General features: G+C 51.3%; 1 protein-coding gene across 1 annotated transcript in view; it reads left to right on the top strand.

Moving 5' to 3' along the window:
• Plb1 (phospholipase B1) overlaps positions 1-12,198 on the top strand; it is a 120,897-nt gene that overhangs the window by 28,546 nt on the left and 80,153 nt on the right. The window contains exons 10-14 of the mRNA XM_028873942.2: positions 3,442-3,504; positions 4,086-4,165; positions 7,180-7,255; positions 8,278-8,376; positions 9,342-9,398. Of these exons, the coding sequence (XP_028729775.2) occupies positions 3,442-3,504; positions 4,086-4,165; positions 7,180-7,255; positions 8,278-8,376; positions 9,342-9,398 (375 nt within the window). The remainder of the gene's footprint in view (positions 1-3,441; positions 3,505-4,085; positions 4,166-7,179; positions 7,256-8,277; positions 8,377-9,341; positions 9,399-12,198) is intronic.

Below are 12,198 nucleotides of genomic sequence, written 5' to 3'. Positions count from 1 at the left end.
AACAACCTGCGGATTTTATTGTTCGGGCTCATTGGCTTTCCTGGGAACAAAAATGCGTAGTTTCACTTAATATTTGTGTAGGTGACTATATTGTGACTTCAGTATTTATTGAAGACCAATTCCAATCGGCTGAAAGTGTTGGGGTGGCTGGGGCCATAGGCTGTGGCAATACAAATGCCATACAGATTCTTCTTCAGTGGTTTAAAGTCTAGCTGCCACCGGGCTATCTCTGTCAATTACCGTGGTCAGTTGCCTACTGACCCCTCAGCCCGGCTCCCAGGACCTCTGTCAAGCCATGGCTCAGGCCTGGCTAACTTTCGTGATATGCCCCTCCCCTGCTGCATCCCTTCTTCCGAATCCCACGAACTTGTCCTGATCCCTGGGCCACTACCGAAGTTCCCCTTTCTTAGTGCTGTGGAACCCTAGGAGAATCGTGGTAAAGATCCCCCATCCCTAGCCAGCCCTCAGCCTTCTGAGCGTATTGTGTACAGATGGTGAAAGTTTCTGCCCACCTGTGCCAAGTGAAATTTACACGCTCGCTTGTTCTCTCTGGGGTCATTGTGCATGTGAACATTAACTCATGAATTATGTATCCCTGCATGGAAATATTCAAGCATGCATGTAGACACTGCTGCATTCCTCTGTATAGGTACTCATTACTCTTCAGCTACTCACTCATTATCATACCCATATGCAAATTAGCCCTCTTCCGTGCAGACTCAGACTCATGTTAGCATATCTGCAATGAGTTTGCTCAGGCTGGCATTTGGTTTTTGTTTTTTAATGTAGAAGTGTGCATTCACAGATGCTTACACTCATTCACAATTTCTTCTCTGCACTCTAACCTGCAGCCAAGCTAGCGTACGTGATTCCTTGCCTTTAATGTATCTGTCCCTTCAAGCATTATTGAATACATGATGCATTCTGAGTACATGTGTCCCATTTATGTGACTTTTTTTTTTTACTAATTTTTTAGTTCCACAAGTAATACACAAGTCTTTTTTTTTTACTTTTAATATTCTTTATTTTTTATTAAAATATATTCAGTGTCCATAATGAATGGATTCAGCGGGACATTTCTATATAGGTGTGCACTGTGTGCCTTTCATCAACCACATATTTTCAAGACCCTGTCATGTTGATACCTACAGAGACCTCGTCTTGCTGAGCGAGTCACTCCGCAGTGTGAATTCGGCCACCTCGTGCTTCGGCGTTGGCTTACTGGCAGCCGCTTATCTCCCTCAAGTTTCTTAGTATTTGAAACGTGTAAAAGTGGTTTTCTAGGCTCTGAGGTCATGGGTGCTGGTACATTAGTGAGTCCTCACGAGCTAGTCAGGAAGCTTGCAGCAAAACTGCAGAACTGAGGAGAAGGAAACAGAATAGAATGAACTATAGAATATTCTAGTTCGTTGCATGAAGTTGGGGCCTATGGACTGAGGAAGTCTGTGCTTTCTTTGTTCTGGCTACCTGCACTAGACCACCATGGGAAGCACATGACAGACTGTGTCATGGTCCAAGGAGTTTGAAGACAAATGTCTAGACTAGTTGTTATAGGTGTATGTCTCCCACTTGGAAACAGGGACAGTTGTTGAGCCGAGTGACAACCATCCCGTGCCTGGGATGACGGGGTGAGCCTGGATTCCCCAAATAGCTACAGACAAACCCTTGACCCAGGGGTTTCTAAAGCAAGATTCACACTCGGGGGCGGGGGGGGGGGCACCATGTCCTCCACATCCCCCAGGGAGGGTGGATGTCCTGAATGAGCTACAGATGAGCAGCAAGGACGCTTCTGGACCCAGGTTCTTCAGGGGTGGGAAGTGCCATGCTCAGAAGAATCCAGACAATGCTTATCACTGGCCATTGCAACAGACGGGCTGGCCTGGCCTCTGGCAGCCTCTCACCTAGGAGGAGGAGAGACAGGGATGGGCCCTTTTTCCTAGGCTGTGGGCGGCAGGCGGCCCTCCCGGCAACCCCCATCTGGTGATTGGCAGCTGTCTTTAGAGTCCCAGCCCCTGTCCCCCCAGGTAATAGCACAGCTTCCTGCCCTTCCTTTCCTGGCTGTCGGAGCCACCTTGCTTCAGGGGACAGCCAGTCGGCAGCCAGCTGAGGAGTCTGTCTTCTTGTACTTTTTATTCGTTTCCCGCGCTGAAGTGATAAGCAGGGGTCAAATTTAGAGGTGCTCTCGCTTGCTTATTTCAAAACCTTCGAAGAGGCGGAGAGGGCTGCACTGGTGAGGGACAGGGGGTGGGTTTATACACTCCAGTAATGAGGCCGCCTCAGCCCTCTGTCTGGGACCCTGTCTCTTACTCAAGGCAAACATGGCACAGGGAAGAATTGGGGTGGGTGAGAAGGAGGGATCTGGCAAAGAGCCAAGCTTGGATTTCTGATCAGGAATCCAAAAATCCAAAAATTTTGAGCATTTTCAGATTTGAGATTTGCAGATAATAAATGCTCAGTTGGTAAAGTTCATGCAAATATCCCCTCATCTGAAAGACTCCAAAACCAGAAACACTTCTGTCCCAGACGTCTCTGATAAGGGATATTTGGCCAGTGCCATGTGGAAGTTTGGGGCTTTAAAACATTTACTATAATTTGTTTATTTTGTATACGTGTGTGTGTGTGTGTGTGTGTGTGTGTGTGTGTGTGTGTGTGTGTACACAAGATGACAGTGTGTGTATGTGGAGATCAGAGGACCTGTCAGTTTTCTCCTTCCATCATGAGGGTTCAGGGAGTTGAACTTGTGTCTTTAGGCTTAGCAGCAAGCGCCTTTATCCAAAGAGCCATCTCATTGGTCCATCCTTTTCCTTTTTTCTTTCTTTCTTTTTTAATCTTGTTGATTACATAGTTCGTGTGTGTGTGTGTGTGTGTGTGTGTGTGTGTGTGTGTGTGCGCGCGTGTGCGCGCGCGCGCACGCGCATGTGATATATACCATGATGCGCGGAGGTCACAGAACAATCAAACAGGCCGCCAGGCTTGGTGACAGAAACCTTTTACTCACTGAGCGATCTTGCCAGGTCCCCTTTTGGAAGTCTTGAGATCTGTCTAGGTCCTTAAATCCAGGCTGGTGATGTTCCCTCTTCAGATTTGATTTTCTTCGGATAAAAGCAACTCCCTCAGCCCTCGGGAATGTGTCCCACCCTTCACCGGGAGCATCAGTCACCACAGGGTTTCTCCTCAGGTTCCAACCTTGGGCTTGTGGGTAAACGCCTCCCTCGTGAGAGGTTGACTGTCTCTCTGATGGAGGATGGGTTAGAGAAATAGAGGCTGGACCGAGAGCCCAAACCAAAATGGCACGGCTCCGGGATGCCACCCTTGTAGGGAAGGAAGCACGATCTCCATGAGGCACCGGTCCCCATCTCTGTGGGCTTGTCTGAGTCTGGGTCCCTGGGTCTCACGTCCTCCCTGTTGCCGCCTTTGCTCAGCCTGGTTCTTCTCTCACAGAAAAGCCATTTGATGAGGCGCATGAAAAAGCTGTGTGAGATACTGGATTACCTGCACCGAGAGGTGAGGCTGTGGCTCCCCAGCCCCTGGGGCCCTGGGACGTGGAACATGAGGCAAGCATCATTTTGGGTGCCCCCTGAAGCGCTTCTCCAGGGAAGCTGAGGTGGGATTGGACTGGCTCCCAGCGGCGTTTGCGGGAGTGGGGTAAATGGACTTCTGTGTGAGAGAATGAGACCCTGAGACGTAGAAAGCTGGAAGGACCCCATCTTCTCACCACCATAAAAAGGGACGCTCCTGAGAGGTGCTTGGCAGCTTGTCCTTGCTTTCTGACTGAGGCTGGCCCTTCTAGAAGCCGCAGGTTCTGAGCACCCAAGAATGGGGCTGTGGCTCACCTCCCCCCCTGGGCTCCGTGCTACCCCAGGATCGGGGCTGCACTGACCACCACAGAGAACAGCAGGCAGCGGCATTTCTAAGATGCACAGCTGGAGGGGTGACGGCTTTGGACCAGCCTCATCCAAACCCTCTAAAAGGGCGGCCCCCGAACGAGGCCCACAGGGTAGCAGAGAGCCCAGAGACAGCCAAAGCAGCGCCCGGCAAAATGCCCGTGTCCCTTCCTATCTCTTACGTCTCTTTGTCACCCCTAGGTGCCCAGAGCATTTGTGAATTTGGTGGATCTCTCTGAGGTTTTGGCCATGTCTCATCAGCATCAAGAGACTGGGTTCAGGTAAAAAGAAAAAAAAAAATAGAGGCAGAAGAGGCATCATCTCTTGTGTGTGGTTGTGGTTGTTACATGCTGGTACTGCACAGGCTCTCCATGTACATCGATGTCCTGGGGAGACCCATGCATGGAGCCTGGGGATTTCAGTCGCTGCCTCGCTCACACATAGTGAGGGGCAGAGTCAGTGGGATGTTGCAATATTTAATTTGGTTGATGCAGTGGCCGAGCCCCACCCCCACCCCAACTGATTTGAGCGTTTAAACCACAGTTGGTAGAGTGCTTGCCTAGCACGCGGGGTTTGGTCTGCAGCACTGCATAAAACCTAGGCGTGGTGATTCACATCAGTAGATGCTGCCCTTGGAGATAGAGAGGAGGGTCAGAAGGGCAAAGCTGTGTGCAGCAAGTTGGAAGCAAGCCTAGCTTCTAAGTGAGATACAGTCTTAAACAAAACAACCACAAACCCGTGCGAGTTTGGCAAAATCTCTCTGTCACAAGAAGGATTAGTGACTAGGAATAAAAAAAATAACCTAAATATATTTTAATGCTTCAGAACTTGGTTCTCGTGTATTTCTGAAATTTCTCAGAGGAGTTTTTGTTTTATCTTCAGAATCTGGTATTTGATGCTGAAAAAGAGGTTCATATGGAAAAAGTCAGCATGAGAACAGCTGAGGAAGGAAGAGGGGGTCTCAAGGGGAAGGAAGGTAAAAGGAGACTAGGAGAGAAATATGGGGAGTGTGTGTCTGAGGCAGGGAGCACGTGGAAGGGAAAGGAAGAACATCTTCATAGCGTATCCTGACCCTGTGAACAAGGGCCCCGTGGGGTGCCTTCTATCGTGAGCTGGCGATTTGTGGATTTGCGTCAACTTGCCACAAGCTAGAGTCATCTGAGAGGAGGGAGCCCTGAGAAAATGCCTCCATAAGATCGGGCTGCAGGCAGGCCTGGAGGGCATCTTCTTAATTAGTGATCGATGGAGGAGGGCCCAGCCCATGGTGGTCGGGGCCATCCCTGGGCTGGTGGTCCTGGGTTCTATAAGAAAGCAGGCTGAGCAAGGCATGAGGAGCAAGCCAGTAAGCAGCACCCCTCCATGGCCTCTGCATCAGCTCCTGCCTCCAGGTTCCTGCCCTGGTTGAGTTCCTGCCCTGACTTCCCTCAGTGGACTGACTCAGGATTTGTAAGCCAAATAAGTCCTTTTCTCCTCAAGTTGCTTTTAGTCAGGGTGTTTCCACAGCAGTAATAACCCCGAGAGAAATTGGTACCAGGTTTGTGGGGATAGTCCTGTGATAGACCCGACCATGTTGTTTTGGGGTGAGGAGCTGTGGGAACACTGTGGTACTTCAGATTAGAAAAGCTATTCATTGTCCAAAGGTTAGCGCATTGTGAGAACTTGGAGGATGAACCTGAGAGCCGGGCAGATGTCAGAGGTCTGGCTTGTGACGTTTCAAAAGGAAGTTTGAGAATCACTTAAAGACACCATCGGGGGCCATTGCATATTTTGAATTAAGAAATCCGTGGTGCTGGTCAGCTGGGGCTGGAGAATCAGCTGTGATGAACAAGATCCCAGAAGTGTTGTGTGAAACTAAAGTGAAATCTTTGCCTGGCTTGGACAATTGATGCTGATCAGCTGGAGCTGAGAAATTAGCGGTGATTAAGAAAGAGAGCAGCATCATTGAGGTGGAATCTTCTGGGGAGTGTTGCTTGAGAGCACACAGAAACTGAGTTCCAGAGGCGGCCGAGGTTGTGCCTTGTGCTGGCAGCCGGACTTGGTAGTGTGAAGAGTCACCCAGGTGGTACTAGTTTTGAAGGCATGAAGGGGTCATGGAGAACGGCTAGAGTTTGGCACTGTATGGAAGGATGGAATCCCTGAAGAAGAGCCTAGAAGAGGAGAGGTTATCGGTGAAAGGGCAGCCCAGCTGCAGCAGGCGACCCCAGAATTTTGGAGATGCCAAGGACAGCAGGCTTTGGAGTGGAGCTGGTCTGAGCTTAGGAGATGATCCATATGTACTGCAGAGGGCAGAGCTGGATAAATGACCCAGGCCCTTTGAAGGACCCCAGAAAATTGAGTGGATCCCAGACTTTGGAGACTGAGTTATTTATACAGTGAGTGTGGCTTTGCTCTGTTCAGAGTGTTACTGTGCCCTGCCTGGTTCGTCCCCCTTGAAGTAAGAAAGCATTTAACTTGTTTTGGTTTTACAGGAGCCCACAGTTGAGAGACTTTGAACTTTTAAAGAGATTTTGGAGTTTTATAGAGGCTTTGTGTTTTAAAGGAGACTTTGGATTTTTTTTTAGGAGACTGAATTTTGAAGTGTTTGAATTTGTAAAGACTGTGACACTTTTAATTTTGTAATATGTTTTATAATGCGATATATTAATATGAGGTGAACAAGAAAGGAAAGGTTATGGCATAACAGTGATGTGTTGTGTGTCATGTGGACAAGCTACACTAGCTAGTTTTATGTCCTCTAGAATCATCTGAGAGGAGGAAACCCTTTCTGAGAAAATGCCTCCATAAGATGGGGCTGTAGGCAGGCCTGTATTGCATTTTCTTAATTAGTGATTGACGGGGGAGGGCCCAGCCCACTGTGGGCGGGGCCATCCCTGTGCTGGTGGTCCTGGGTTCTATAAGAAAGCAGGCTGAGCAAGCCATGAGGAGCAAGTCAGTAAGCAGCACCCCTCCATGGCCTCTGCATCAGCTCCGGCCTCCAGGTTCCTGCCCTATTTGAGTTCCTGTCCTGATTTCCCTCAATGGACTGGGATTCTAAATACATCAGCCCAATAAACCCCTTCCTCTCCCAAGTTGCTTTAATCACAACACTAGTGACCCTAACTAAGATGCACCCCAACCTTCCTACTCACCATTTGCCTCTTCTACACTCTCTAAATCTGCCACTTCCCCTCCCTTCTTCCTAAGCAACTCAATGCACCCCCAGTCACACACACACACACACACTCCGTTGGAGGCCCTCTGCATACCTCTATCCCACCAGCATAATCAGTCATGCCTGGCTCCCTTTGATCCGCAGCCCTGCACCAGAGCTTTGCAATTGCTCGGAGGAGACCACGAAGTTGTCCAAAGCTGTCATGCAGTGGACCTATCAGGTGAGGCCCACGTGGAACCTGGGCTGCTGGCTCGCGGGGGGCCAGGGAGTGTGGAGGAGGCAAACAGGGATGGCTGGGGGGGGGGTCAAAGAGCTAACTAGCTCTAGCAAGGTGTGGCTGAATTCAGGACTGCTGGGAGCCAAGGAGAGGTGCCCTCATGGTCCTCCCTGTGATGAGTCCTTACTGTTAGAACGAAGGAGAGGCGCAGCCTGTGTGGGAGTGGACGAGCATGCTGACAACGGCTAGTGCAGAGTTTGGCCCGTTCATTCTGAAATGTTTTTTTTTTTTTTTCTGCCATTGTTACTGGCACTGCTACATGTGTGGCTGTCCAGCCTTTCTTCTGTGAGATAGAACCACCTCGGTGATGGAGCTATGTGAGGCATTGAGAGAATGGATAGTAGATGGAGAAGAAGCCTGGACCACATACCTGGCCCTGCTTCTTCTTCCTCTCCTCTCCTCCATAGAATCCCAACCATACATACCATACAGGTGGCGCCTGTGTGGAGGCAAGCCACGGCTCCTGAAGCCATACATTTTAGTTGACCAAAGAGGTCAACTATAGGGTGTAGTGTGTTCACTGAAAGCCACTGTCCTTGCTGGTAAACACTCAAAATACAGTGCCCGCTGACATGTGTTAACAGTATTTGCATTCAACGAAGTTGTGAGTACAGTTGTGCGGCACTGTCTACTCTTGGTATGATTGGGGGGCGGGATCTAAAGGCAGACTTAGCCCCCAAGGAGACCATGGCGGCTTCTCCATGGCATGCAGAGCTTGCCCTGCACTTGTTGAGTTTCCAGAGGAGAGACTCCGGCTCTCTTATCTCGTATGCCCTAGTGCTGGAGCTTCAGAGACAAAGGAAAACTCAATTTCAGTCCCCAAGAGCCCCAAAGTGTAAGGCAAGGGGGCAGGCCTTCCAAGCAGCACACAGTTGTCTATCATGTGTGGAGGTGGTTGAGTGAGGGGTCCTGGTGTGCTGGCTTGGGCTCTTGAACATGTATGTGCTCTCTTCTCCCTCCCTCAGGAAACCTGGCAAGATCTCCTGGCCTCCAGCAAGTTCAACAAGCATGAGTCCTTCACAGTGGTTTTCCAGCCTTTCTTCTATGAGGTAGACCCCCCTTCGGTGAGTGAGCCATGTGAGGTGTCGTGAGTATAGGTAGTAGATGGTGAGGAAGCCTGGGCCACACACCTGCCCCTGCCCCCCCCCACTTCCTCCTCCTCTTCCTCCTCCTCCCTTCTCCTCCAGAGAATCCCCAGCCTTTACCCAATATCAGATGTACAGTCTGAGACGATACCACAGTAGTCTCTCGCCCTTTCTCATGCAATCCCCTCATGTAGGCAGATTCTGAAAGGCAGGGTAGCTCCAAAGTGAAAAGCAGGGCCTCGGGGCTGATAGCCTGGCCCAAAGCCCTGCTTCTGGAATTGGCCAGCTGTGTGACTTCAGGCAAGTGGTTTGACATCTCCGTGCCTCGGTTTCACATCTGTAAAATGGGGACTGTTACTAATATTCCATCCATCTGGAGTGGACGTTGGGATCCCATGAGCTAAGAACTCAGGGCTTGGGAAGAACCTGCGAATCTCTCCCCAAGGCCACTCACTGGTCAAGGGACTATCTGGAATGTATAGCACTGAGGGAGAGACATGCCTGACTTACCAGGGTCTCTGTAGCCCCTGAGCCTTCAGGGCTGTGTCTGGGAACAGCTCCCAGCTCCTGCCTGTTGACTTCACTGTGTACCTCTAAGACACACCTGCTGTTTAAAGTCCTGGTTCATAAGGAGGAAAGGGCCCCCTGCCCATGCCTTACTGCCTCATCTGAGTTGTCTCCCTGTCACCTGCTCCTGTTCTGAGTTCAGTTTTGGAGGCTCCATAACGATAGAGAACAACTGGAGACTTACCCTCTCCTTGCTGGCCCTGACCTCCAAACCCTAACCCCTAGACAGCGCTCCTATACTCATTAAGGAAGGACTAGGGGACAGAGCTGGATGGGCCATGGCCCTGTCCACATGGATCAATCAGTATGTAGAGGCCATCATATCCTGGGGGTGAGGGTCGAGTGACAGAGTCCCTTCTTACCTTATTCTCTTCCAGGAGAGGTCCTCACCCCAGGATCCCAGCACGCTCGCCCTCAGGATCTGGAACAGCATGGTGAGTGTGGAGATGGGAGGCTCATGCCAGCCTGTGGGCTGATTCACAAAGGGACAGCCACTGTATCTCTCTCTCTGCCCACGGCACCAAGGAACAGGTGCGGGACCCCAGTGGAGATGCTGGCCAAGTTTGACCCCAGAATCTTGACCTACCGATGACTGGAGCTGGTGGGGAGCTCCATCCTGCTTTTCCCCAGAGACAGAGCCACGTCCCGAGAGGTTGGCTTCATTTCGGGGCACAGGCCACCCTGCGGTTCCTACTCACTTTTCCTCACTCATGTGGCACCAGGCAGGTTTAAAGGTGTAGGTGGTACCTAGAGCCATCATGGTCTTCAGAGAGATGACTGGGGCTCGAATTAGACCCCGCCTTTCATGCCTGCATCAATTCAGGGCATCGACTCCCCTGCACACGAAACACATGACCCCTGAACCCACCCATTCAGTGTATCTCACCGTTGATGTCATAGAGTCTGTTGCTCTCCATAGGGTGACAATGATGGACTTTCCCAGGTCCCCAAAGATTCCCCAGGGCCTTTGGGATTCTTAGTGGATGGAAGGTACCCCAAAGCTTGATGCCCTTTCAGGGTGCCAGGGAGCTTCTTTTACCATTGTTTCCCCATCCCCGCTGCCCTATCTTTAGAATCCCAGCCATGTAAATTGGTTTTTCTTCTTCTTCCTTGGATTAGAAACATTTCACTCTTTTTCTCCAACTGGTGAGCTGCGTGGAGTATATTGAGTTTCAATTAGTCTAGGGTGACCTGTGGAGATCAGAGCAGGGCACAGAGCAGGGCAGGGAACAGTGGTAGTGACCCCATGTATGGAAACACTTGGCCCTTTGTCGAGGAAACCCAAGGCCTTTTCCAAAGGCATTTGCTGGCAGAGCAGGTGCTGGGCTAGGATAATTCCTCACCAGTGGTTCTCACCCTTCCTAATGCCGTGACCCTTTAATACAGCTCCTCATGTCATGCTGACCCCCAACCATAACATTATTTTCACTGCTACTTCACAACTGTAATTTTGCTGCTGTTATGAATCGTCATGTCAATGGTTGTTATTTTTTTGGAGATAGAGGTTTGCTAAAAGGCTTGCAATCCACAGGTTGAGAGCTTCTGCTAGCCTTTCTTCCATGAGGGGCACAGAACAGACCCCAGGCTCTCCGTCTTCCTATCACCCTCCCTCAAGGACTGTGCCAGCTCAGCCAAACCTCAGGCCTCTACCATGCCATGCTTCCTCAGCCAGCAAGTGTATGACCTTACTCTGCCCTGCCTACTACGAGAGGAGACAGGAGACACCAGGCATAGCCTCTGTCTTTGTGGACCTCAAGGTCTAGCGGAGAAGGGACCGGTAACTAGGACAGGGGCACATGTGACTGGACCAGCAGGGATGCTCTGGCAGTTCCCCAACCTCAGTATGGACCACGAGGTCAGGAGGGGCCCTGAAGATGGGATGCAAAGTGAATCTGAAGTGGTGTGAGGGAGGAGGCCAGGGCAGACATCCTTGGCAAGAGGACCTCTGTGAGCAAAGGGGTGTGGGAATAATGAGCCGAGTCTAGCAGCGAGTGTCAGAGAGACGGTATGGGGACGATGGGACCCAGAGCACAGCCGAGTCCAGGAACTCAGGAACAGCTGAGGAGAGCACGTCAGGGCGGGGTCCTTTCCCTTTCGCCTGCTGTGGATGTCCTCGGTGTTGGCGGCAGTAATGGTGATAACCAGTTTATCAGGCGGCCAAGGGACATTCCCATGCTACTGACCCAGTTTCCTCTCACCTGCTCAAGAGTCACGAGGAGCAAGCAAGTGCCCAGAGGGAAACAGAGGTCTTTCCTTTAGGGCCAAGGGCCTGGGGTACAGCAAGTGTCAGGAGGAGGGCTTCACGGAGGAGGTGACGGTTGTCCTAGGCGGGCAGTCACCGGTCTCTCTCCAGAGCTGTCCACACACCTGCAAGCCCACAGTTTCTCACTTAAGCCCCTCAAGGTGCCTGCAGCCCAGAAAGGGAGAGAGGAGTCCCCCAAGTATTTCAGTTCCCCCAGTTTCCTCACGGGCAAAATACCAGGCCACCCACCACTCTGCTCGAACCCCACCCACGGCTCCTGCAGGCTTGAATCTGCCCGTGAACGATCTGGAATGTGACAGGTTAGGGCGAGGCAAGGGTGTCAAAGTGTTCTGGCTCCGGGCCCACTTCTGGCTGTTTCTTGACAGGGTGACTTTTTTTTTTCCCTCTCCTCTGCCGAGAGAATTTAATGACCTTCCGCCAGCCTTGGAGGGCTTGTGAAAGAATGGGAGCCTGTGGGCTTCCTACGCATCTTTCAGGGCTGCTGCGGCCCCTGGGGAGCAGGGGGAAGCTGGAGCCCCTGGTCTGTGGTTAGCTTACCCAAACCCATTGAGGCCGGTTCCCAGGAGTACTTGACTTGTTCTAGCCACATTCAGACACAGAGCTCGGGGGGAGGAGGACTTTCCTCCCAGACAGGCGGGTGGGGGTAAGAGGAACTGCTGCAATCTCGGGGACCCTCATCTGCCGTTCTCCTGACCACACACCCAGGGCACATCAGTGTGGAAAGAGACCTCTGCTCTGTAGCCCACAGGGCCAAATGCACGGGCCACATCACCGTCTGTCTTCCGTGCCTGCAGACAGCAGGTGTGAACTCTAAGCACCACACATAGGCAGAGGTGGTGAGTGGTGCTTTCGTCTGCACACACCTGGGCTAGAACTCTCCCAGCTGCAGGATCCGCCTGCTTCCAGCCCTGGCGGCAGCTTGTACCCCTTATACAAAGCAGAAGAAGATTTGTGTTTGGGCAGAACTCATG

The sequence above is a fragment of the Peromyscus leucopus genome, chromosome 22 (assembly GCF_004664715.2).
Source record: "Peromyscus leucopus breed LL Stock chromosome 22, UCI_PerLeu_2.1, whole genome shotgun sequence".
Lineage (NCBI taxonomy): Eukaryota > Metazoa > Chordata > Mammalia > Rodentia > Cricetidae > Peromyscus > Peromyscus leucopus.
This window is presented reverse-complemented; position numbering and strand designations above follow the sequence as displayed.